This window comes from Trachemys scripta, unplaced genomic scaffold, assembly GCF_013100865.1.
Source record: "Trachemys scripta elegans isolate TJP31775 unplaced genomic scaffold, CAS_Tse_1.0 scaffold_30, whole genome shotgun sequence".
NCBI classification, from domain to species: domain Eukaryota; kingdom Metazoa; phylum Chordata; order Testudines; family Emydidae; genus Trachemys; species Trachemys scripta.
The window spans coordinates 92,197-118,062 of record NW_023260516.1 but is presented as its reverse complement, the minus strand read 5'-3'; the positions used below and the strand labels follow the sequence as shown (position 1 = coordinate 118,062).

The window sequence follows — 25,866 nt, the reverse complement described above, 5'->3', positions numbered from 1 at the left end:
ACTCCGCCCCCTCCCTGAACGCTCCGCCCCCTGCTCCTCCCCCTCCCCTGCTTCCCGCAAATCAAATGTTCTCGGGAAGCCTGAGGCAGGCAGGCAGCAGGTAAGCTGGGGCTGGAGCTGGAGCTGGGCACGAGGAGGCGCGGCCCAGTCCAGCCCCCCGGCCGAGCGGCTCCCTCCAGCGGCCGGCCCCAGCCAAGAGGCTCTGGCCCCAGCATCTCTGGCCTGGCTTGGGCCCTGGGGCGCCGGCCCCGGTTCCATCCGAGCGCACCGGCTCTGGCCGAGCGGCTCCGGCCCTAGCGACTCCAGCTCGGCTCGGGCCCCGGGGCCCCGGCCAAGTGGCGCCAGCCGGCGGCCGAGCACCCGCAGCCCCGGTCCCAGCGGCTCGGGCCCTGGTTCCGGTCGAGTGGCTCCAGCCCGGCCCCAGCGGCTCCAGCCCAGATCCAAGCCTCACGACTCCTCCCTATTTTCCTGGACATGTTCGGCTTTTTGGAATTTCCTCCCAGACAGGGATTTGAGGACCAAAAAGCTGGACATGTCCAGGAAAATCCGGACGTATGCTAACCCTAGTGAGGACGGGCCCCAGGAGTGAGTGACGGGGCCTGCGTCTCACGGCCTGGCTGCTTCCCACTCTACATGAATTTCAGGCTATTAGGGTTACCATTCGTCCGGATTTTCCCGGACATGTCCGGCTTTTTGTGTTAAAAGTAGTGTCCGGGGGGGAATTTGTAAATAGCTACAAATGTCCGGGATTTCCCCCCATGCAGAGCGAGGCGCGGCTGGGAGGGCTGCAGGAAATTCAGCCGCTCACATGGGGCTCCGGCAGCCAGAGCCCTTCCCCCGCAGATCATTGGCCGGGCTGGACTCCAGCAGCTGTAGAGCTCCTCCTCCTCCCGCTCCCTCCCCGCATTCTCGGATCGCCAGCCGGCCGGGCCGTTCGCATCGGGCCGGGGCAGCTCCTCCTCCCCTGCTGCCCAGCGCCCCGCTCTGGCAGCACTGGGAGGGGGTGGGGACCAGGTTGTGTGTTGCGCTGGGGAGCGCAGCCATGTGTCGGGCTCCGCGCGGAGCCCAACACCCTGTTCTGAGCGGCAGGGTAAGGGGGCCAGGGGGCTGGAGAAGGGGCAGGGGGTTTCTGGAGGGGGCAGTTAAGGGACAGGGAGTAGGGGGGGTTGGATGGGTCAGGAGTTCTGGAAGTCCTGTCAGGGGGCGGGGGTGTGAATATGGGGCAGGGGTGTGGATAAGGGTCGGGGCAGTCAGGGGACAGGTAGGGTCCTAGGGGGGCAGTTAGAGTGGGAGGTTCTCAGGAGGGAGCAGAGGGGTTTAGATGGGTCGGGAGTTCTGGGGGTCCTGTCAGGGGGCGGGGAATGGTTGGATAGGGCATGGGAGTCCCCGGGGTCTGTCTGGGGGAGGGGGTGTGGATATGGGGCGGAGGTGTGGAGAGGAGTCGAGGCAGGCAGGGAGCAGAGGGGTTTGGATGGGTCGGGAGTTCTGGGGGTACTGTCAGGGGGCGAGAAGCAGTTGGATAGGGCGTGGGAGTCCCGGGGGTCTGTCTGGGGGTGGGGGTGTGAATATGGGGTGGGGGTGTGGATAAGGGTCGGGGCAGTCAGGGGACAGGTAGGGGGTAGAGTCCTAGGGGGGCAGTTAGGGTGGGGGGTTCTTGGGAGGGGGCAGTCAGGGGACAAGAGGCAGGGAGGCTTACATAGGGGGTGGAGTCCTAGGGGGCAGTTAGTGGCAAGGGTCCCAGGAGGGGAAAGTCGGAGGACAAGGAGCAGGGCAGGTTGGGGGTTCTGAAGGGGGCAGTCAGGGGGCGGGAAGTGGGAGGGAGTGGATGGGGGCGGGGCTAGAGCGGGGCTCCCTCCCCCCAGTGGTCTCTTTTTTGACTGTGGAAATATGGTAACCCTAGAGCTATGCAACCTTAATGTATATTGGAGTTAGGTGTCACTAGCTACACCTTGACCTGACTTGTTAATTGTTTAAATTATTTTGCTTACTTTTGTGTCCTTCATAGGGTAAGCTGGTGATGGTGGTATATAGGTGGGGTTGGCAAGCAATGCTGAGGTAGATCATGGATTATCAATTATAGAACAGGCTTCTCTAGGGGGGTTTGAGATACTGCCAAGTCCTTAGAGTTTTAAGCGTTTATGCTTGTAGTTCTCTGGCGGATATTTTTGTATATAAAATATCTAGGTTTAGGGCTAAGCATAGTGGGGTATCTAATCCCAGTTTGTATCTTAGTGATCGTGGGTTCAAATAGTTCTGTTGTATTACGTTTCAGAGTAGCAGCCGTGTTAGTCTGTATCCGTAAAAAGAACAGGAGTACTTGTGGCACCTTAGAGACTAACAAATTTATTTGAGCATAAGCTTTCGTGGGCTACAGCCTACTTCTTCGGATGCATACAGAGTGGAAAGTGGGCTGTAGTCCACGAAAGCTTATGCTCTAATAAATTTGTTAGTCTCTAAGGTGCCACAAGTACTCCTGTTCTTTTTTGTTGTATTAAGGTTATTTTCATAGTGTGTTAATATATACTTTTACGTATGACAGTTAAGTAAGGGGTTCACCTTAATTTTGTAGGTTAAAATTTGAATCACATTTTACGCTGGTTGTCTGTTAGTTTGGGCTTCTTGTATAACCGCGGTGGCTGGCACGAGATTTACCAGCTCTAACGTTTGCTGTAACTAAGTCAAGCTTGTACTCATTGCTTAATTTTTATCACTGCTGAAATACCCTTGAGGGTGTGGCAAAGCTAGGTCTTTTGGGCTATCATGGTGTACCTGATACCGGCTCCTTTTGTCTGATAGGACTGTTAGGGTGTTTTTACTGGTGTGCTGATACTTGCATGTGTAAGTTTAGCAAAAAGTATCAATAAGGTTAGGACCAAATCTTTCTGTTTTTGGGGTATGTTGGTTACCCATCTTGGCAACTTCAGTGCCGTGCTTTATGATAAGCTACAATATAATATAATATAATATAATATAATATAATATAATATAATATATGTTTTAGAATTGTTTAGTATTAGTAGGTCCTTTGATTTTTATTTAGTGTCTATATAACTAATGTTTATGTCAGTTTAGTTGCTCTTGGGTTTAGGGGTTTGACGAGAAGTAAGTGGCTATTTGGGCTAATGTTAGCTTTAACAGGGGGTAGGGGGGTTTAGCTAAATAAAATGTATGGTTTTAATTGTTTAGGTTTGAAATTACTGTCGTGGGTTTTTGGAAAAATATATGTCTTATAAGCATTAATTAAATAACACCATATCAATTTTGTAAGACCAACCAACTTGAACGTAAGTCCAGTTTCACTGAGTCGGCAGGTATCAGTTATGAGGGCCTGAGAACACAAAGAAAAAAAGAGAACTACTATATGCAAGTCAGAACACCGTATGCCAGGTTATAAACTTAATGTATAGAACTCATTAACCAGAGGCCTTTTAAAGAGAAACAAATGAACTTCATTAGTGTTATGTGCCTGAAAAAACAACCAGAGGCCAGAATAGATCAGTTATGTACGCCATCTATCACATGGCCCTGAAACTGGTAATGTTGTATCTTACTAACACGGGTTGCTTATTTCTCGTGATTAGCTAAATTGATAGATAACCTGGTACTGCGGCTATAGTCATGCTGTAGAATAATTATTTAACTCTATGTTCTTAAACCATTCCATTTATAATACCTGTGTGATAGTCACATTGAATAAATATGTTATGTAAAACCAATAAAATGTATGTCAATAATCAAATTAAGCAGTAATATTACTGGAGATATGCTAACGGAAAATAAATGAATGTACAATAGTACATAGGGGGGTATAACGGAAACTATTCTACTGGGCCTGGTAGAGAAAAATGGGCAAATGTTTGGCGTTAGATGCCGTGGTGTTTACTACCTGTGTCAAAAGGTAGTTTAATAAAAGATTCCAGCTTTGGGGGCCGGGGATGAAGATTTAAGTCCTTCTCTTTTGATTATTCTAGGAAGGTTGTAGTCTTCAGTCTTTGGTTTACAAGACCAATGCTTTATAGGTTAAGCTACTAGAATGTTTTAAGTTAGTATTTTGTTTTCGATTATTCCATAGGTATAAGGATTAATAGAATTAAGAAGTAGAGGATAGAGGCTACTTGGCCGATAACGATGAATGGGTCTTCGACTGGTTGTCCTCCGATTCATGTTAGTACTAAGAGGTTAGCGACTAAACATCAGAATAGGGTTTGTGTTAGTGGTCGGAATTGGGCTGTTCGTTGTTTTGATATGTGTAAAGTGCGCATTAGGAATAGTACGAGGATGGAGAATAGGAGGGCGAGTACGCCACCTTTGTTTGGGATTGATTGTAGGATTGCTTAGGCGAAAAGGAAGTATCATTCTGGTTTAATATGTGGAGGGGTAGATAGGGGGTTGTCTGGTGTAAAATTGTCTGGGTCTCCTAGAAGATTAGGGGAAAATAGTACTAGGGTTAATAGGAAGGTTAGTATTAAAATGAATCCTAATAGGTCTTTGTATGAGAAGTAGGGGTGGAAGGGGATTTTATTGGCATTTGAGTTTAGTCCTGTTGGGTTGTTTGATCCGGTTTCATGTAGGAAGAGTAGGTGTACTATTGCTAGACCAATAATGGCAAATGGTAGTAAAAAGTGGAAGGTAAAGAATCGGTTTAGGGTTGCGTTGTCTACGGAGAATCCTCCTCAGATTCACTGTACTAGTGTGTTACCGACATATGGAATGGCTGAGGGGAGGTTGGTAATGACGGTGGCACCTCAGAAGGATATTTGGCCCCATGGTAGGACGTAACCTACAAATGCAGTGGCTATTGTTAGAAGTCAGAGGATGATTCCTGTGTTTCAGGTTTCTTTGTATAAATATGAGCCATAATAAAGTCCCCGTCCGATGTGGACGTAAATGCATATGAAGAAGAGGGGGGCACCGTTGGTGCGTATGTTGCGGATAAGTCATCCGTATTGTACATCTCGGGTGATATGGGCTACTGATGAGAATGTTAGTGAGATGTCTGGAGAGTAGTGTATAGCTAGGAAAATTCCGGTAATAATTTGTAGAATTAGACAAGTGCCTAATAAGAATCCAAAGTTTCATCAAGCAGAGATGTTAGAGGGGCTTGGTCGGTCAAGGAATGAATTATTGATGATTTTTACTATTGGGTGAGTTTTTTGTAGGTTTGTAGCCATTGGGTTTTTGTAGTTGAATACAACGGTGGTTTTTCAAATCATAGGTCTTGGTTTAAGTTCAAGCAAGAATTGTGATGTATTTTATGTTTTTATTTGGGTTTTGTTTTGATTTTTGGATGGTTGGTGTGTCTTGTAATCCGTCTCCTTATTATGGGGTTCTTAGTTTAGTTTTAGAGGCGGCTTCTGGGTGTGGGGTGTTGGTTGGTATGGGAGGGTCTTTTGTTTCTTTGGTGTTATTTTTAATTTATTTGGGTGGAATGTTGGTGATTTTTGCTTATTCACCTGCATTGGTGGCGGAACCTTATCCTATTGGTTGGGGAAGTTTAGGAGGGGTGGTTTATGTGGTGGGTTATATTTTACTTGTTGTGGGTCTTGTGGTTAGGGGTTCTTGTTTATGGAGTATAGAAAGGTTTGGTTGTGTTACGGCTGATGCTGATGGGTTATGTGTTGTTCGTTTAGATTTTGGTGGGGTGTTGTGGTTTTATTATTTTGGTAATGTGATGTTTTTGATTACTGGTTGAGGGTTGTTGACATTGTTTGTTGTGTTGGAATTGGTCGGTGGTTTATCCCGTGGGGTACTTCATGCAATTAGGTTGCGATAAGTAGTAACATGATTGATAGGATGAATGAGGTTATGTAGATTTTGATGAGGCCTTTTTGTAATGCAGAGGTGAATTTTATTGGGGCAACTTGTAATTTGGTTAGTCCTTTTGGGCCGATGTTTTCGTATCAAGATAGGTCGGTTGAGTGAGTTGCAGAGTTTTGGCATAATTTTAAGTATGTTGTTGGTAGTGCACGATGGGTTAGGGTGTTGAAGTACACTGATGAGTTAAGTATCAGAGGGGTAGCCATGTTAATCTGAATCTGTAAAAAGCAACAGAGGGTCCTGTGGCACCTTTAAGACTAACAGAAGTATTGGGAGCATAAGCTTTCGTGGGTAAGAACCTCACTTCTTCAGATGCAAGTAATGGAAATCTCTAGAGGCAGGTATAAATCAGTGTGGAGATAACGAGGTTAGTTCAATCAGGGAGGGTGAGGTGCTCTGCTAGCAGTTGAGGTGTGAACACCAAGGGAGGAGAAACTGCTTCTGTAGTTGGATAGCCATTCACAGTCTCTGTTTAATCCTGATCTGATGGTGTCAAATTTGCAAATGAACTGGAGCTCAGCAGTTTCTCATAGGGTGTATCCATCTGGATAATCGGAGTAACGTCGTGGTATTCCAGCTAAACCTAAGAAATGTTGAGGGAAAAAGGTTATGTTAACTCCTGCGAATATTACTCCAAAATGTACTTTTGCTCAAGTTTGGTGTAGTGAGTATCCTGTGAAAAGTGGGAATCCATGGGTAAATCCTGCTATGATAGCGAATACAGCCCCTATTGAGAGAACGTAGTGGAAGTGTGCTACTACATAATAGGTGTCATGTAATACGATGTCTAAGGATGAGTTAGCAAGTACAATGCCTGTTAGCCCTCCAATAGTAAATAGGAAGATGAAGCCAGGGGCTCATAATATGGCGGTGTCTCATTTGATTATTCCGCCATGCGAGGTAGCTAATCAACTGAATACTTTTACTCCTGTTGGAATAGCAATAATTATTGTTGCAGATGTAAAATAGGCTTGGGTGTCTATGTCTATTTCAACAGTAAACTTGTGATGGGCTCATACAATGAAACCTAAAAATCCAATGGATATCATTGCTCAAACTATTCCTATGTAGCCAAATGGTTCTTTTTTGCCAGGGTAATAGGTGACCAGAGCCGGCTTTAGGAAGTGCGGGGCCCGATTCGAACAGTTTTGACGGGGCCCCAGCAAGGATGACTGAAAAAAGAAAAAACACGTAAAAAAACATCTGGGGCTCGTACTCACCGGGCGGCACTCGTAGTCTTCGGCGGTTTGTCCTTCACTCGCTCTGGGTCTTTGGTGGCACTGAAGGACCTGCTGCCGAAGACCCAGAGCGAGTGAAGGACCCGCTGCTGAAGTGTCGCCGAAGACCCGGAGCGCTGCCGGGTGAGTAAAAATTAAAAAGAAGCCTCTAGCCAGGGAAGGGATTCTCGGCCACTTGCCCCCACCCCGGCAGCCCTGCCACTGGGCGCGGGGCCCTCTTAGGCGCGGGGCCCGATTCGGGGGAATTGGTGGAATTGGCCTAAAGCCGGCCCTGTAGGTGACTACATGAGAGATTATGCCAAATCCTGGTAGAATTAGGATCTATACTTCGGGATGGCCAAAGAATCAGAATAGGTGTTGGTATAAGATTGGGTCTCCCCCTCCTGAAGGGTCAAAGAAGGTTGTATTTAGGTTTCGGCCTGTAAGTAGTATAGTGATACCTGCAGCTAGTACTGGTAATGATAGTAGTAATAGGACAGCTGTAATAAGTACTGATCACACAAATAGGGGTGCTTGGTATTTTGATATGGCTGGGGAGTTTATGTTAATTGCTGTAGTAATGAAGTCGATAGCCCCTAAAATTGAAGACACACCAGCCAGGTGAAGAGAAAAGGTCTACAGAGGCACCGGTGTGAGCTAAGTTTCCAGCTAGTGGAGGGTATACAGTTCAACCTGTACCTACACCTGCTTCAATTCCTGATGATGCTAGAAGCAGTAATAGGGATGGAGCTAGAAGTCAGAAACTTATATTATTTATGCGTGGAAATGCTATATCTGGTGCTCCAATTATTAATGGTACGAGTCAGTTTCCAAATCCACCAATTATAACTGGTATGGCTATAAAGAAAATTATAATAAAGGCACGGGCTGTAACAATAACATTATACATTTGGTCATCCCCTAAAAGGGTTCCTGGTTGGCTTAGTTCTGCACGGATTAGTAGACTTAAAGCTATGCCTACTATTCCTGCTCAGGCCCCGAAGATTAAGTATAGGGTGCCAATGTCTTTATAATCAGCGGGTTAAAATCACAGGTAGGATGGCTGAGTGTTTAAGCGTGCACGGGAATTGAAATAATGACATCTTCGTTATTTTATTTGTATTTTTTTTCATCTTTTTCATTTGATTTTTTCCCTCGAATTTGGTGCCTCATTTAACTTAGCACACTAGGCGACCACCTAGTTCGCCTATATGGACGGGCCGCGCCTGCATAGGAATCTCTCAGGGCCCTCAGACCTGGCCTCCCTCAGCCCAGTACACCCCAGTCTCCCCTGCATCCAGGTGGGCTCTGCCTGCTCCCCCTCTCCAGCCCCGAGCCCCCCTGCTTCCCAGCTGGGCATCTGATGTCACCGGCCCCAAGTCCCGCCCCTGTCCATTGTCTTCTCTCCAGGTAAACAGGGTCGCCTGGGCCTCCTCTCCTCGCTTCTGTCCTCTGGCTGAAACCGGCTGGTCAGGTCACCGGGGTCCTCTCTTCACAGCCCATTGTCCTCCCACTGGCCAGAACCGGCTGTGACTCCTGAGCTGGGCCTCCCAGTCACCAGGTTGCTGGGGTATCTACTCTCCAGGCCATTAGCTGGGGTCCCAAGTTCCATTGTCGGTCCTCTGTACCAACAAACTCCCTCTCCCCTCACCTCGTTAAACCAGTAACACCCAGGGAAACGGAGTCCCACCCGCTCTGCATGCAAACCACTGGAAAAACCAAGGAAAAACCAAGAAACCCCCCACTTCATCACACCAGTCGCCCTCACTTACGGCCTCCCCCTCGGAGACCCACCGTCATCCCCCGTCCATCCAGGGCCTCACTAGACAGGGTGCGTTTGGCCCTAGCGCTTTCCCAACAGGCGGCTGGGTAGTTAAATCCCCCAGGACCACCAGGGCTCATCGCCCAGCCCAGAGCTGCTCCCCCCCATCCCGCAGAACCCCAGCCCCCCGCCCCCAGCTCCCAGAGACAGACCACCCCAGCCCCCTGTTTGGGGACGCTGCGTCTGGCCCTGGCGCTGGAATAACGGCACTTACTGCCCCCCAGGTGTCTGTCCCCCTCCTCTCTCTGCAGTGGGTCCCCCAGCCCCTTTTCTCTTCCCTCTTTCTCCCTAGAACTCCCCCGTCCTGTATTTCTATTGTACAACCCCCCAGAGCTTCCTTCTCCCCTGCCCCCAGATCTCTCCACCCCAGGGGACGGCTGTGATAACAGAGTCTCCAAATGTCCCCTCGTGGTGGGTTCAGCCGACGAAGGTGAGTGAGAAGTTCAGGCAGCGTCACGAGAACCTGACGAATGAACGTTGGGGGAAAGTTGGCGAGACAGAAAGACGGGATTAGTCCAACCCGAGCGGCCGCCGAACTCATGGGCCAGGCTGGGCGACACGGGAGAAGTGGGGGACCCAAAATTGGGGCTTTGGGGGAGACGGGCTGATTGGGGGTGAGCTTGGGGGGGCAGGCCAGGGGCTCTTTCACGTGTAGCTCCCCCCACACAGCAAAGCAGGGGGCAGGATTGTTTTCACACTAACTCCCATTTGAGATAGGGCAGCTCCAGCTGGGGGAAGCAATAGGGGGTGGAGGCAACAGGGGGTGGGATCAAGAGATGGGAGTTGGGGGCACAGGCTGGGGGTCAGGTTAGGGTCAGAGATGCCGGGAGGTTCATGCCTATGCAGCCATCGCCCCACCCCGACAGTCTGGGGGGGGGATTGTTCCTGCTCCCAGGCTGAGGTGTCGGCCATCTTAGCCAGGGGGCAGCATGGCCGCCCTGCCAGGGCTGCAGGGGGCAACGGGGCGGCCATGCTAACTGAGTGCATCCAGGGGTCCCTTCCCTACAACGGGGAGGTCGGGGGCCTGAGGGGATGTGGGGGGAGAACAGGGGACAGAACGTGGGGGGTACAATGGTGGGTGAAGGGACACGGGACGGGGCAGCACTAGGAGGGTGGGGAGCTGATGGGGGGGACGTGAGGGAATTACAGGCTGGGGGGATAGAACTAGGGGGACAGCGGGATGGGGTGGGGTTGGGGGGATGTGATTGGGGGAGGGGACACAGGCCAGGGGGCAGAACGGGGGGCTGAGGGGCCCAATGGGTGAACGTTGTGGGAGGTGAAGGGCAAATGAGCTGGGGAGCCAGAGCTGGGGCATCTGCCGGGGCGGGGGGGGGGGGCAGTTTCTCTTGAGCTCTGTCCCTGTGATCTTGTCCCCTCCCCTTTCTGGGGGGCTGGTCGGCTCCCACCTCCCCCATGTCCCTTTCGCAGCATCCTGAGGTTGGAGAGGGAAACTCAGATCAGCTGTTGGCCCCTGTGAGCTCTGCCCCGGGCCCTGAGCTGCACAGACCCGCTGCCCCGGGGATGGGCTGGGGAAGGGACATGAGGCCTTTCACCTCTAGGGGGCTGCTTCTAATCTGTGTCTTTTTCTCTAAGCACCAGACCCCACCCCCCAACCAGAGCCAGGAGGAGAACCCAGGAGTCCTGGTTCCCAGCCCCTCCTCTCCAATCACTAGACCCCACTACCCTTCCAGAGCCAGGGTATATTACAAGGTAGCTGCCAGGGCATCAGGTTTACACAGAGTTTCACTGGCAGTAGCAGAAACAGGAAGCGAGCGCCAGCTCTGGGAAAATTTCCCCTTTCACAACTTTATCGGCTGTTCCTTTAACAACTCAGGATCTACATTTATCCCTCCCTCCCCCACTCATGGGGACCAGAAACCACAACCCCCCCGACGCCCATTTCTGCAGTGATACTACCTGAGAAGGAAGTTGGCCAGGCCCCTCCACCCTCATGCTCCAGGGCGAGCACTGGGCCCAGCTGGGTCAGGAAGGAATCTCTGTCCCTCTCCATGGGAGAGGGTCACTCCTTTGGGGGCTGGAGGAGAGAGCCCTCCTCTGCTCTGAGCTGCTGCTCCAGGGAGGCTAGAAGGGCCTGTTGGAAAAGGTCAGGGCAGCCTGGGCACCTCTTGATGCCTCCTGAGATTGCCCCATTCCCAGCTGGTCCCTGGACTGGGCAGCTCCCATGTGGGGCTGGGGGGTGATGGGGCGGGGGGCGGGAACCAGGCAGCTGCAGGAGGGGATGTGGTTTGATGGGCGTGGCAAGGAGTTGGCTTTGCTCCGACCGTGGTAGATCTGGGCTGGAGATTGCAGAGGAACCATCTGATGGGGAAGAACAGGGCCAAGTGCATCACAGGCTTCCTGGGGCCGCAGCCCGTGGCGCAGTTCCTCATTCCGCTCGCGCTCGGGCCTCAGACTGGGTGGAGCTGGGTACCAGGGTGTTGGTGGCAGCGCTGAGGAGCCCCCACTGCCCTGTCATGGCGTCTGCTCTCACTGTCCTCCTCCTCGGTGAGTATCAGAGAGAGCCAGGGAGAGTGCCCATGAGGGGGATCTGAGACCAGGGTGTGTGCCCATGCGGGGGATTGGAGACCAGGGCGTGTGCCCTTGAGGGGGGGATCTGAAACCAGGGCGTGTGCCCATGGAGCGGGGGATCTGAGACCAGGGCATGTGCCCATGGTGGCGGGGGAGGGAGCGGGGGTCTGAGACCAGCGTCTGTGTCCATGGGGGGATCTGAGACCAGGGTCCGGTAACTCTGGGATTTGGTCTCTAACAAGTTGTCTCCTCTCCAGGCTGCTGGCTGGCCGGGTGGAGCAGGGTGTCAGGACGTGAGTATCTGTGGGGAATGGGGCAGTTGGGGGAATTTCTGCATTAAGGACGAGGGACGTGGGTGGGGGTGCGGGGCGCCAATCCCCCAGAGGGATGAACCTGTCAGAGACGTTCTCCCCAGAGGTGGGGACTGAGACCTCGCTCTAATCATTACCCGGATGGGAACCTGTTGGAACAACTGGGGGATTTTGTAAACATGTTTTTTTGGGGGGCCTGTCCTGTGAGCTGCTTGCTCAAATGACCCAAATTTAGGCCAGGAACCCCATGTCACGGAGTGTGGGGGAGTCAGGGCCCTGCACCCGCCACTTCTTATGATTCACCGTGACTCTCAGCGACAGTAAAACAGAGGTTTATTAGATGCCAGGAACACAGTCTAAAACAGAGCTTGTAGGTACAGAAAACAGGACTCCTCAGTCGGGTCCATCTTGGGGGGTGGGGTCTAGGCCTCCCCCTCCCCCCCCCCGCCAGCTCCAAACTGAAACTCCCTCCAGCAGTCTCATCCAGCCACACCCCCTGGCCCCTCCTCCAGCCTTTGTCCAGTTTCCCCAGGCAGAAGGTGTCACCTGGCCCCAACCCCCTCCTGGGCTCATATTACTGCTGACCGTCAAGTATCATCCCTCAGTGAAGTCACCCCCTATTTCCCATCACCATCTAGTGTTGGTGCAGTACCCCAGGGAAAGGGAGGCACGCCCCATGTTAGCAGAAAACAGTAAACTAATAAAACTCCCGTGCAACATTCCCAGGTTAATACTCCCCACTCCCTACTCAGTCACATCTCTCCTGCCTTCAAGACTGAACTGAGCGTGGTCACTCTAACCAGTGACCTGGGAAAGTTCAGGACCCCCTCTCTGGGACAACACATCAGCTTTGGCTTTCCCCCTCACATGGACCACCTCCATATCGTAATCCTGCAGGAGCAGGCTCCACCTCAGTGGCTTGGCATTGGCTCTTTTCATCTGGTGTAGCCAGGTCACGGGGGAGTGGTCAGTGTACACGGTGAAGTGTTGCCCAAAGAGATATGGCTCTAGTTTCTTAAGGGCCCACACCATGGCCAGGCATTCCTTCTCAATGGTGGCGTAGTTTTGCTCCCGGGGTAACAACTTCTTGCTCAAGTACACGATGGGACATCTCTTCCTCTTTTCATCTGCCTACATTAACACTGCCCCTAGCCCCATGTTTGAGACGTCAGTGAAAACCATAAAAGGCTTGTCAAAGTCTGAGGTTACCAGAACTGGGCCACTGACCAGAGCCTCCTTCAGCGCACAGAGAGCCCTCTGGCACTGCTCAGTCCAGACCACCTTGTCTGGCTTCCTCTTCTTGCATAGCTCAGTGATGGGGGCGGCTATGGAGCTAAATTGGGGCACAAATCTTCGATAGTACCCCGCCATCCCGATAAAGGCTTGGACCTGCGTTTTGGTTTGAGGAGCGGGCCAGTCTCTGATCGCCTCCACCTTGGCTGGTTCTGGCTTTAGGCAGTCGCTCCCCACCTGGTGGCCCAGGTAAGATATGTCAGCCATCCCCACCTTGCACTTCTCAGCTTTTACGGTCAGCCCAGCCTCCTGGAGTCGGTCCAGCACTTGTTTAACCTGGGACACATGATCCTCCCAGGTCTGGCTAAAGACACAGATGTCATCGATATACGTCTCCCCAAAACTCTCCATCCCCCTCAGTAGCTGATCCACCAGGCACTGGAAGGTGGCCGGTGCCCCCTTGAGCCTGAAAGGCAGGGTCAGGAACTCAGAGCCCCAGAGGGGTGATAAAGGCTGATTTCAGCCTGGCATCTGAATCCAGTGGCACCTGCCAGTAGCCCTTTGTAAGATCCATGGTGGTAAGGTACCGAGCGCCTCCCAGCTTGTCTAGGAGCTCGTCAGGCCTGGGCATGGGGTAAGCATCGGCTACAGTGATGGCACTGAGCTTCCGATAGTCCACAGAGAACCAGATTGACCCGTCCTTTTTGGGGACCAGCACCACCGGCGAGGCCCAAGGGCTGGAAGATGGGTGCATCACCTCCAAAGCCAGCATGTCCTTGACTTCTCTTTCCAGGTCCTGAGCAGTTTTCCCTGTGACTTGGAAGGGAGAACATCTTATAGGGCGTTGCGATCCTGTCTGCACCCGGTGGACAGTCAAATTAGTGAGTCCAGGCTGGTTGGAAAACAGTTGTTGGTACAAATGCAGCACCCCTCTGATCTCAGCTTGCTGGGCAGGGGTCAGCCGATCAGAGAGGGGAATTGCTTCCGGGGGAAAGCCAGCTCCTGTCTCAGGGAATAGATCTACTAAAGGGTCATCTCCCTGCTCCTCCCAATGTCCACACACGGTCAACACCACATTCCCCCTGTCATAATATGGCTTCATCATATTGACATGGTACACCTGGCGGTGATGCGCCTGGTTAGACAGCTCCACCACGTAGTTTAACTCATTTAGTTGCTTGACAACCTTGAAAGGGCCCTTCCTTGGCGCCTGGAGTTTGTTTTTCCTCACGGGGATGAGAACCATCACTTGGTCCCCAGTGGCGTAGGTGCAGGCCCGCGCCATGCCGTCATACCAGACCTTCTGTTTTCTCTGGGCTCTGGCCAGATGCTCCTTGGCTGGCCGTGGGGGTCACAGTGCCCCCAGGGTTCGCCGGGCTCCTTCCAGCCCCTCCCCTAGTCATAGGTAGGAGGGGCCTTGGAGTGCTCTCGGCAGCAGTCTGACCCCTCCCAGCTGGGGCAGACATTGGTGCCTGTGCTGCATCTGCTGGGCTGCTTCCCCAGGGCAGGGATCAGCTCCTCCGAGCGATCCTCCTTCTCTAGCTGGGCAATGAGCTGTTCTTTGGTGAGCTTCCCCCTGCGAAGCCCCCTCTGCTTGCACAGCTGTACAAGGTCCCTCTTAAGGAGATGGTTATACATCTTCCCGCTGTTCCCAAGTTGTTGTAGACTCACAGGCCTGTGTGCTCTCAACTCCCCACGGTTTCCAGGAAGAACCGCTACTGTGCCAGCCCTTCTCCAGGTCACCACCTCTCCCCCAGGGTCAAGCCGCAGTCTCCTCTGCCCCTGGAAACGCTCACCACAGTCCCCAGGGGGACCCCTTTACTGCAACAGTCCCTCTCACTGGTCACACACTCCCAGGGGTTAGGCCTAGCTCCTCTCTGAGCCTTCAGCATGCCTGGTTCTCGTTAATCCCCCTACGTTTTACTGCTCCCCAGTACCTCACTGCAAGAAGCGCCATCCACGGGGTGCAGTGCATCCCACTGCTACCACCAGTTGTCACAGAGTTTGGGGGAGACAAGGCCCTGCACCTCCCACTTCCTGCGATTCACCGTGACTCTTGGCCAGCCAGTAAAACAGATGTTTATTAGATGACAGGAACATGGTCTAAAACAGAGCTTGTAGGTACAGAGAACAGGACACCTCAGCCGGGTCCATTTTGGGGGGCAGTGAGCAAGATAACCATGTCTGCACTTCACTCCACGTCCCCAGCCAGCCCCAAACTGGCTCACCCTCCAGCCCCTCCTCCTCTGGGCTTTGTCCCTTTCCCGGGCCAGGAGGTCACCTGATTCCTTTGTTCTCCAACACTTTTAGCTATCACCTTGCAGGGGGGAAGGGCCCAGGCCATTAATTGCCAGGAGACAGAGTGTCGGCCATTTATGTACACTGACCCTTTGCTCTGCAACAATTACACCTCCTTATCCCACCACCTAGAGACTTAAGACATGCATGGGGAAATTGAGGCATCCCTACAGTATTCAGAGGAAACATTAAGAACTGTCCCACTTTGTCACATCCTCCTGTGTCCCTCCCCAGCTGTGAGCTGTGGGGCCGGGCCTGCACCCCAGGGACGGGCGGGGGGGTAAAACGCTGGAGCGACTGATGGGAAGAAGGTTGAGTCAGATGGACGCGGTTTGTGTCACCCCCCACTTACTGCCTGTTTGTTTGTGAATCCAGAGGGGTCCTACCCCAAACCCTCCATCTCTGTCCGCCCTGGTGGGGTGATCCCCGTGGGAGGAAATGTCACCATCCAGGGTGGGCATCAGTACCTGGGCATGACGTTCCTCCTCTACAAGGCTGGAGATGGGAACTATCTGACTTACACAGACCCTGCTGGCTCTGAGGCTGAATTTCCCATCACCAGAGCCAGACGGGAACATGGTGGCAGCTACACCTGTCGTTATAGCGACAGAACAGGACCAGCTGCCTACTCGGAGCCCAGTGACCCTGTGCAGATCATTCTAGCAGGTGAGGGGCCCAGCCCAGCACCTCGGCTCCTAGCCCCACACCCAGCCAGACCCCCAGGGGTCTCCGTGAGCCCTGGTGCCCAGCAGATGGGATATCCAGCCCAACCAGTGCAGATCAGGTGGAGGGGGGATATCTTGGCCCCATGGTGCCTTGGTGCCCTGGATCCCAGGGGAGACCCTGACCCTGTCTCTGTCCCATCGCTGATGCTCCATGCCGGGGACGGGGCGCGGTGGCTGTGCCGATGTCTGTCTCACGCCCCGTCTCCCTCATACTGCAGAGCTCAGCTCCCCCAAACCCTCCATCTCCCTCAGCCCCACCCGGTGGGGGTTGTCCTGGGGGGAGCCGTGACCATCCGGTGTTGGGGTCAGCGCCAGGGTCTGGAGTTTGTTCTGTACAAGGCTAGGGCCAGGAACGCAGCAGCATGGGGCAGGGACTTGGCTGGGGTCAAATTTCCCATCCCCAAAGTGAGCCGGGCAGATGGAGGCAGCTACACCTGCTATTATCCCCCAACTCGGATCCCGACACCTGGTCAGAGCCCAGTGACCCCGTGCAGCTGGTAGTAGCAGGTGAGGGGCCCGGCTCAACATCTCCGCTCTCAACCCCAGGCCCAGCAGAGGGGACGCCCGGCCGGGGAGCAGGGATGCAGTCAGTGGAGGGTTCCCCAGCCAGGGGGGAGAAGCAGCCGCTGGAGATTCAGTGCTGAGGGAGAGAAACCCCTGCCCCCAGGGGGAGCTGCAGGCTCCCAGGCAACACATCAGTTAGGGGGTGATGGGCGGAGCTGAAGGTTTTAAACCTCCGTGTATAGGAGACACTTACACAGTCCCCTACAAGTCAGAAGTGATGCTGAGCACAGAACCCAGGAGTCCTGGCCCCCAGCCATCCCCTCCCCCGCTCTAACCACTAGCCCCCACTCCCATCCCAGATCCAGGGATAGGACCCAGGAGTCTTGGCTCCCAGCCCTCCCAGCAGAGAAGCCAGGCAGTGAATGGACCCTGGAGACTGGACTGGCCTGTCACCCACTAGGGAGCAGAGCTCTGGGCCCCCAGGGGCTGGGGTTGCTCCGTGTCTCATGCTGTTAGCCCAGGGCTCAGAGGAAACTCTGGCCCCCGTGGAAAGGCATCCAGGAGCCCGTCCCCGGGACCGCCGGGTCTGACCGACCACTGAGTCCGCGTAGTGAGGACGGGCCCCAGGACTGAGTGACGGGGCCTGCGTCTCACGGCCTGTCTGCTTCCCACTGCAGAGCCCAGCTACCCCAAACCTAGCATCTCTCTGAGACCCAGCGGGGGGCTCTCCCCGGGGGGAGCTGGGACCATCCAGTGTCGGGGGCAGCGCCTGGGCATGCGATTCATGCTGAATAAAGATGGACGCCATTTCCAAACTGTGGATTCGGATGGGTTCGAGGCTGTGTTTACCATCAGCAACGTGAGCTGGGAGGACGGCGGGTATTACACCTGCTCCTATCACAGCAGATCGGAGCCGTTCGCCGTGTCGTACCCCAGCGACCCCGTGGAGCTGGTGGTGAGAGGTGAGGAGCCTGGCTCAGCGTCCCCATTCCCAGCCCCTCCCCCAGCCAGACCCTCCCAGGGGCTTGGTGGCAGTGGGATGCTCAGAGCCAGGCTCTGCCGAGTCCTGACCCCGCAGAGGGGACGTCCAGTCAGAGAGCGGGGATGGAGTCACTGGGGGGTTCCCCAGCCAGGAGGGAGCAGCAGCCCCTGGAGACTCGGGGCAGGGAGGCTACTTTAATGCTGCCCCTTGTGCGTAGGAACCGTGAGTCGCTATTTAGTCCCGTGATCCCATCCCCTCTGTTCTCCAGGACCCGCCCCAGGCAGTGCTCCAGCCAGGGCTGAATGAGGCAGGGGCTGCTTGAGGAGCGGTGTCTTGGTGGACACGGCACTGGGCTGGGACCCAGTAGATCTGGCCCAGCTCCTGGCGCGGCCACAGACTCTGTGTGATGGGAGCACGTCACGGGTTTTAAAAGTGTCCTTCCTTGTGGAGGGGCCTCAATCTTGGGGGATCTCAGGCCGAGTGCCAACAAACCGAGACACCCACAGTTAGCAGAGATCTCTGCAAACGCTGACCTCAATAGCGCTGGATCCCTTGTGTTGGGGGAGCATGAAGGGCCCCCGCCATGATCAGGGCCCCGTTGTGCCAGACGCTGCATAAACCCAGAGTAAAGAGAGTCCCTGCCCCAGGGAGCTCACTAAGGAAAGTGAATCTGTCTTTGCCTCAGTTTCCCCCCCATAGAATGGGGATAATGACACCTCCCTGGCTCTCGGGGGGCTGACTCCCTTCCATGCCTAGGGCCGGCCGGGGAATCATAGAAGATTAGGGTTGGAAGAGACCTCAGGAGGTTCTAGTCCAACCCCCTGCTCAAAGCAGGACCAACCCCAACTAAATCATCCCAGGCAGGGCTCTGTCAAGCCGGGCCTTAAAAACCTCTAAGGATGGAGATTCCACCACCTCCCTAGGGAACCCATTCCAGTGCTTCACCACCCTCCTAGTGACATAGTTTTTCCTAATATCCAACCTGGACATCCCCCACTGCAACTTGAGACCATTGCTCCTTGTTCTGTCATCTGCCCCCACTGAGAACAGCCCAGCTCCATCCTCTTTGGATCCCCCCTTTCAGGTAGTTGAAGGCTGCTATCAAATCCCCCCTCATTCTTCTCTTCTGCAGCTGGAGGCCGGGGCTGGGTGGGTGCCCGGGTCTGGCTCGCATAGCCTGTTTCCTGTGCGCAGATCGCAGCTTACCCAGACCCTCCATCTCTCTGAGCCCCACTGGGGTCACCGCCCCAGGGGCAGACGTCACCATCCGGTGTCAGGGGCAGCGCCGGGACGTGAGGTTCTTCCTGCACAAGGTTGGAGACCTGAACCCACAGCAACACGTGGACCCTGCTGGGGACGGGGCCGAGTTCCGCATCCCCACCGTGGGCCGGCAGCACGGAGGGAGCTACAGCTGCAGCTACCGGCCCCAATCACAGCCCTTCGTCTCGTCGCAGCCCAGCAACCCCGTGCAGCTGGTGGTAGCAGATGAGAGGCCCGGCTCCACGTCCCCGCTCCCAGCCGGACCCTCAGAAGGTCGGCACCCTGATGGGATGCTCAGAGCGGAGGTCCCAGTGCTAAGGGTTCCCCTGTACCCCTGTGCTTCTGCGGACCAGGGTCAGGGTGCTGGGGCTTCTCCCATCACTGGTCGCGGGGAGTTGGGGGCAATCTCTGAGTTGGTGTTTCAGCCCCTCCCCCCACCCTGACAGACGCTGGTTCTCTTTCTGCAGGGGGAACCGACCCGACCCAGCCTGGAGCAGCGCCGGCTCCCACCCGCCCGGGCAGTGCGGGGCCAGGTACTGGGGCTGGGGGGAATCTACTGAGTCAGAGATTATGGGGCAGCTTCCCCCAGTGGTTGCCCAGGGGGAGGGACCGAGGCTGTTCTCAGGGGCAGTGACTCCTCCCCACCAATGGATTTGGGAGGGGAGAGAAGCCTCCTGCTCAGACACGAACCCACTGCTAACGGGGCAGCCGGAGGCTTCCTCTGGGGGCAGCTGGGCCCATCAGTGGCCATGGGTGGGGGGTGGTGCCCTGGAGCTCCCTGCGAAGCAGCCAGGAGCAGCCAGCATGGGAGGCGGGATACCGGGCTAGATGGGCCCGTTGCTCTGAGTCGGAGTAGCCATGAGGAAGTGGGTGAAATGCCTTAGAAATTACGGCCAGGCTGGATCAGACAGCGCCCCCTAGTGCTGTGCTGGGCAATGGGGCCAGCTCTGACTGATGGGGAGAGCACCCCCTGCTGAGCCCCGTGTCTGCAGCCCAGCGCCCCCTAGCACTACAAATCCCCCAAATCTTGCTGGCTCTGACCCCACTTGATGCCCCCAACATCGTCCCCATCTAATTTTCTGCTGCCTGCGCCCTGCGGTGTCCCAGCCCCTTGGGCGCCGCCTGGGGTGGGAGGGGCTGGGAGGGGGGAACAGACCAGCCGCCCCCGGCACTCACGGCTCTGCTGTTTCCCAGACGGATCGGAATTGCCGGCACCTCCGGGTCTGACCAGCCCCATCATCGCCGGGGTGAGCGCGGCAGCCGCCGGCCTCCTCCTCCTCCTCCTTGTGGCTTTTGTCTGCTTCAGAAAAACCCGAGCCAGTGAGTGCCCCACCCAGCGAGGGAAGGGTTAAACCTGCCGCTAAGCAGGGCGGGATGGGGTCACGGCTGGGATGGGGGACTGTGCCGGGACAGCCAAGGGGCGGCTCAGCAGGGTAATCCCTGTACACACAGCTGTCCCGCCCCAGCGGGGCCACTTCTCAGCATCGCACAAGGGGTTCTGTAAAATGAGTCTTGGGCACCGTGTCTCTCAGGTACCAGGGATGCCAGGGGAGCCACCGGCCTGTGGATCAGGTTCGTTATAACGAGTCACTAACGAGGGAGGATTGGGGACAGGAAAAGCCCCCGAGTTAATCTGCCCCTCCCCCCGGCACATGCTTGGTGTTGTGCTGCCCCCTGCTGGTCCAACCCAGCCCAGCAGGGATCCAGGCTCAGCACCAGCAGCAGAGGGGAGCCCCCCCAGTCCCCCGATCCCTGCTGCCCTGTGGGGGTGAGTGGCCAAGCGCTGGGCCTGGGGGATCCCGATCGGCTCATGGGGGATTCTGGTTTGTGTCCCTCTGCAGGAAAAGGAGCCGCACCGAGACCGAGCAGGTAGGAACCTGGCTCCTCCCCCTCCCGATCGACCTGCTGGGGTCACAGGACTCTTGGGTTCTGTCCCTGGCTCTGTGTGTGTGTGTAGGGGGGGTAGTGGGGTTGGGAGTCAGGACTCCTCAGAGATGACCTGGGCCTGCTGACAGTGGAGGGGCACAACCCCAGAACAGCTGGAGTCACACCACACCCGCCCCACCTCCCGGAAAGCAGTGACCCCCCACGCTGCAGCTCCCAGCTGTTTCTCTGCTCCTGCCTCTGCCTCTCCCTGTCCAGCGCAGCTCCCCAGCTCAGCTGCTCCACAGGGAGGGGCCCGGCTGCACCATGTGACCGAGCAATCTGGGGAGGGTCATGTGACCCTGCATGCCCCCCCCCACGTTTCGCCTCTGGCAGGGGAGTGGGGTCTAGTGGTTGCGGCGGGGGGGGGGGGGTTAGGGAACAGGGTCAGTGTGAGGCAGGATGGGGGGCTCTCTCAGTGTGTTGGGGAATCTCCCTGCGGGTGGGGGGATATGACATTTACAAGGGGATTTTCTCTCTTTTAGCACCAGCCCCTTGCGGGTATTGAAGACCCCGGCACAGCAAGACCCCATCTGTGAGTAACACGCCCAAGGGGGTACTTGGGTGGGGCAGGACCCCTGGGGATGGGAGGGGCTTGTGGGGGCTCCACAGCTGCTTCTGGGTGGGACTAAGGAGAAGGCCCCAGAGGTAGCTGGTGTCAGCTGAGCTTCTTGCCTCCCTCCAAACCAACTTCCTGTGGGACACCCTCCCCTCCCCCTCTAGTTCAGTGTCTCCCTCTGTGGGCCCCCCATTCTCCCCCCCCAAGCCTGGAGTGTTGTGTGTCCCCCCTTCACTTCTCCATTGGACCTTCCCAGCCAATAACCTGGGGAGAATCCCCATCCACTCCTGGCTCCCAGCCCCCTGCTCTAACCACTAGATCCCAGAGCTGGGATGAGAACCCAGGAGTCCTGACTCCCAGCCCCCCTCCCGCCATAACCTCCTAGACGCTGCTGCCGTCTCTGTGCCTCAGTTTTCCTCTCTGTAACATGGGGCTAATGACCCTGGCCCATGCTGTGGGGCGGGGGAGGGGTGGCTGTGCTGGTCTCTGAGCCCCCTGGCTGGACAAAGGGGTCAGAGCTGGATGTGGGGTTCTGCTCTGGGCCGGCCGGGGGTGCAGCTCAGCTGGTGTCTCTGTTCTACAGACTCCTCCATTGATGAAGGGAAAGAGACGCAGACCCTGGTAAGTGTCCCTGTCCGCCCGCGGGCCCTGACCCCCAACCCTGACTCACATGGGCCCCACTCACCTTATCTGGCACACTCAGTATTTTGGGGTGGGGGTGGGGTTCCTGGGAGGTGCTTATGGGATCGCCAGCTGGGATTGCAGGGGTGTGTGTGAGTGTGTTTGTGTGTGTCCCTGTCACCCCCTGCTGGAGGGGACAAACCCTGCTCTGTGTGAATGTGCGTGTGTGTGTGTGTGGTGGGGGTGTTTGGTGCACACAGACGCACACCCCAGTGACTCTCTCTCCTCCCAGCCCCAGGAGCCCGACCCCGGTGCCGATGGACTCACCTATGCCGAGCTGGACGGCCGGGCGCTGCACACCAAGCGGGGGGGCCTGGCCCCTGCCCCTGAGACCGCCCAGTCCAGCGTTTATGCCGCAATCAATGTGAGCCGGGGGGCCCCGCAATGAGAGCCCCGCGCAGCCATGGGGTACCGCCCTGAGGGGGCGACAGACTCACAGACTTTAAGGCCAGAAGGGTCCATCGTGATCATCTGGTCTGAGCTGCTGCACATCGCAGGCCACAGAGCCTCACCCACCCACTCCTGTAGCAGACCCCAGCCTCCGCTGAGTCACTGACAGCCTCAAATCATGGGTTAAAGACGTCAACTTTCAGAGAATCCACCACTGACACTACAGTAACTCCGCACTTAACGGTGTAGTTCTGTTCCTGAAAAATGCGACTTTATGTGAAACGATGTTAAGTGAATCCAATTTCCCCGTAAGAATTAATGTAAATGGGGTGGTTTAGGTTCCAGGGAATTTTTTTCCGCCAGACCAAAGACATTATATACATGTACAGTATAAGTTTTAAACAATTCTAAACAAACAGTTGAATACTGTCCGCAGCAATGATGATTGTGAAGCTTGGTTGAGGTGGTGAAGTCAGAGGGTGGGCTATTTCCCAGGGAGCCTTGCTGCTAAATGATGAACTAGCACTCGGCTGAGCCCTCAACGGAACATGCTGATGAGCCCACCCTATCCATGGAGTGCACCACTCCCTCCTCCTGACAGCGCATGCACGGCTACGCAGGTGCTGACTTTCCAAAGTGCAGGGGGCTGCGTGCATGAGTGAGTGAGAGAGAGAGAGAGAGAGGGGTGCATTGCCCCTTTAACTATGCTGACTCCCACTTCAAGAACGTTGCCTGTTTAAGCAGATCAGCCAGTTCAGACAGGAAAACAACAGCTTCCAGCAAGGCCCCCTTCCCCCGTTCTGTCCCTGAGCCCTGTCCCCTCCTCCGCTTTGTGGAGAGAGGGTACGGGGGGGGGGAGGAACAGGTGCAGGGAGACATCCTAAGGTTACCATATTGCAGTCCTGGAAAAAGAGGACACTCTAAGGGGCCCCGGCCCTGCCCCAACTCCGTCCCTTCCCTGTCCCCAGCCCCGCCCCAACTCCGCCCCTTCCCTGGCCCCGCCCCAACTCCACCCCTTCCACAAAGTCCCCGCCCCAACTCCACCCCCTCCCCTGAACGCTCCGCCCCCTGCTCCCCGCCCTCCCCTGCTTCCCGCGAATCAAATGTTCGGAGAACGGAGTGGTCTCTAGTAGTCAAAGACCCTTCTTCCCCGTCCCCTCCAGTCTATGTCTATCCTATTGCTGTCTAACCCGCCCCAGCTCCTCATCTGATTTCAACTGCCCCCCACTACCGCTCTGGATTCCTTGTCCCAGTTTCCTGGTCCTGTCTCACTCTCCTCCCTCCCCGCCCCCATCCCTCAGATGGGATGTTGGTTCCAGACTGGCAAAATGATAAGGCTTCCCAACATTTCAACACTTCCCATTCTAAATTTTCGGTTGCTTAACTATAGGCTAGTTCTGCCTACAACAAAGCATATTCAGAACCTCTGATTAAAGGGATTATAAGTGTAGCAACCTCCATCATAGCTAGTCACCAAAGATTGAACCCGAGCCATGCAGACTTAAAAGCATGAGCTTCTACTACTTGAGTTCAAGATATAACTCCCTTAGCTGGTAGCTATACAGTTATCTTCTAAAAATCCACCAGAGGAGGGCACAAAACACATGTTGGACAGTGAATTACAAAAGTGCCAAATATTATTATTAGACCTGCAATACTTTTCACAATGAACATCAGCGGGGGATAAACTGGGAGTTTAAGAATATGTGGAAAACAATTTTAGAATAACATTCAGTGCTGTGGTTTAAAAGAAAAAAAACCTGTTAAAACTCATAACTTAGCAGCATTCAGTGTTTGAAAAAAAACAACTTCTAGGAGGGATACAAGTTAAGAATGTTGAAACAGGAAGATGTTATGCTTAGCTACCACTTGGGCAAGGCGGCGTGCTATGGAACACTTGCAAGATTTCACTGTAATGTTTTACAATATATAGCAGCGCAATGCTGATTCCATTGATATTGTTGAGCAATTCAGGCTGATTTTATTTCAGTCCACATCTTAATAGTTTTGAATACAAGATCACAATTCTCAGCTCAGTTGGTCTGAACATGCAGAGCTTTAAAATTGCTATGCTCTAAACTGTATATTAACTACAGTTTTATAAACCTGCATGTCCGAGAACTGTGTGCCACTACTACTAGACAGTGGCACAAGGCAATTCAGTGTGAATCACAGAAATGTAGGACTAGAAGGGACATCAACAGGTCATCTAGTCAAACCCCTGCATTGAGGCAGGACTGACTAATAACAACACTAGACCATCCTTGACAGGTGTTTGTCTAACCGCTTAAAAAACTCCAATGACTGCTAGTCCATAACCTCCCTAGGTAATTTGTCCAGTGCTTAACCACCTCTACAGTTAGGAAGTTTTTCCTAATGTCTAACCTAAATCTCCCTTGCTACAATTTAAGCCCATTGCTTCTTTTTCATGCATGTCCTGAGTGGGACGGGGATGGGTCCAGGCAGTGGGATTGGGGGAAGGGAGGTCGAGGGAGTCGGTGGGTGTGTGGGGATGGACTGGGGGAAGCAGGGTGGAGGAACTGAGGGGGACAAGACTGGGACTGGGGGGGGCTGAGGGGGATGGGACAGGACTGGGATGGGGGGAGCAGGGTAGGGGCTGAGGGGAGCATGAATGGGACAGGGTAGAGAGAGCTGTGTAGAGTGGGATGGTGGAGACAATGGGACTGGGCTGGGGGGGTTGGGGAGAGGGACAGGGTCTGGTGGGGATAAGACAGAGGGGAGCAGGACTGGAATGGGGGGAAGTTGAGGGGGTGAGACAGCTGGAGGAGCGATGGGGGTGGGATGACGGGAGAGGCTGAAGAAGAGATTTGGGGTAGGGCAAGGCTGAAGGCAGTGGGTTGGGGGGAGCAGGGGGACTGTGGGGGAGGCTGTTGGAATGGGGGCAGGGACTGAGGGCAGTGGGTTCGGGGTGGGAGGTACAGGGGGAACTGCGGGGGAGGCTGAGGGAACAGGGTCAGGGTGGGGGCTGAGGGTGGGTCGGGTCTACACTGGCACCTCTCAGCATTGCTGTGCCGGGCGGCAGACCTGCACCAGCGCTACCCTGGCGATGGAAGAGTCCTCAGTGGAAATGCAGACTTCATGACACAGACCCTCCTCGTCACTTCAAACCTGGCGCTGCTCTGGTCAGTCGCTAGGCTCTTGTCACTTTCAAACCCAGGCAGGGGATCCGGCTCTTTTTCAGTGCTCAGGTTAAGAAAAGCCTCTGCATTTTGTGAGGGCTTCAGCGTTCACATTCCTACTTCACAAACTGTCTGCTGACACATTGCTCCCAGGGCATTCATCTTTAGTCATTATCGGCAGGTCCATCAGATTAACGAGCAACACAGGGGAAAGCAACACAATGGTGTCATGGATTTTTAATTTTTCAAACCACTTTGGCCTCAACAGGGATAACAGCAAATCTGGACAGAGCAGATGGGTGTCAGGAGGGGTTTGGGTATTTTTTTTTTTAAGTGAAAATGTTTGGGTCTGAGCAAAGGCTGCAAACTTCCCTTTGGAAACCTCTGCTGATCTTTTGCCCCAGGGGCTAACAACAGCCTGGAATCCGGGACAGATTTCCACATCCATGCGGGGTGAGATGATGGGGGGGGGGGG

General features: G+C 54.9%; 1 protein-coding gene across 1 annotated transcript in view; it reads left to right on the top strand.

The window, feature by feature from the left end:
• The window catches only part of LOC117870517 (immunoglobulin superfamily member 1-like), a 59,791-nt gene extending 36,599 nt beyond the window's left edge, over window positions 1-23,192 (top strand). The window contains exons 12-22 of the mRNA XM_034757714.1: window positions 9,149-9,332; window positions 15,522-15,958; window positions 16,297-16,466; window positions 17,141-17,418; window positions 18,633-18,971; window positions 19,166-19,231; window positions 19,893-20,018; window positions 20,540-20,567; window positions 21,107-21,156; window positions 21,764-21,801; window positions 22,094-23,192. Coding sequence (XP_034613605.1) covers window positions 9,149-9,332; window positions 15,522-15,958; window positions 16,297-16,466; window positions 17,141-17,418; window positions 18,633-18,971; window positions 19,166-19,231; window positions 19,893-20,018; window positions 20,540-20,567; window positions 21,107-21,156; window positions 21,764-21,801; window positions 22,094-22,249 — 1,872 coding nt within the window. The 3' untranslated portion in view covers window positions 22,250-23,192. The remainder of the gene's footprint in view (window positions 1-9,148; window positions 9,333-15,521; window positions 15,959-16,296; window positions 16,467-17,140; window positions 17,419-18,632; window positions 18,972-19,165; window positions 19,232-19,892; window positions 20,019-20,539; window positions 20,568-21,106; window positions 21,157-21,763; window positions 21,802-22,093) is intronic.
• The last annotated feature ends 2,674 nt before the right edge of the window (window positions 23,193-25,866 follow it).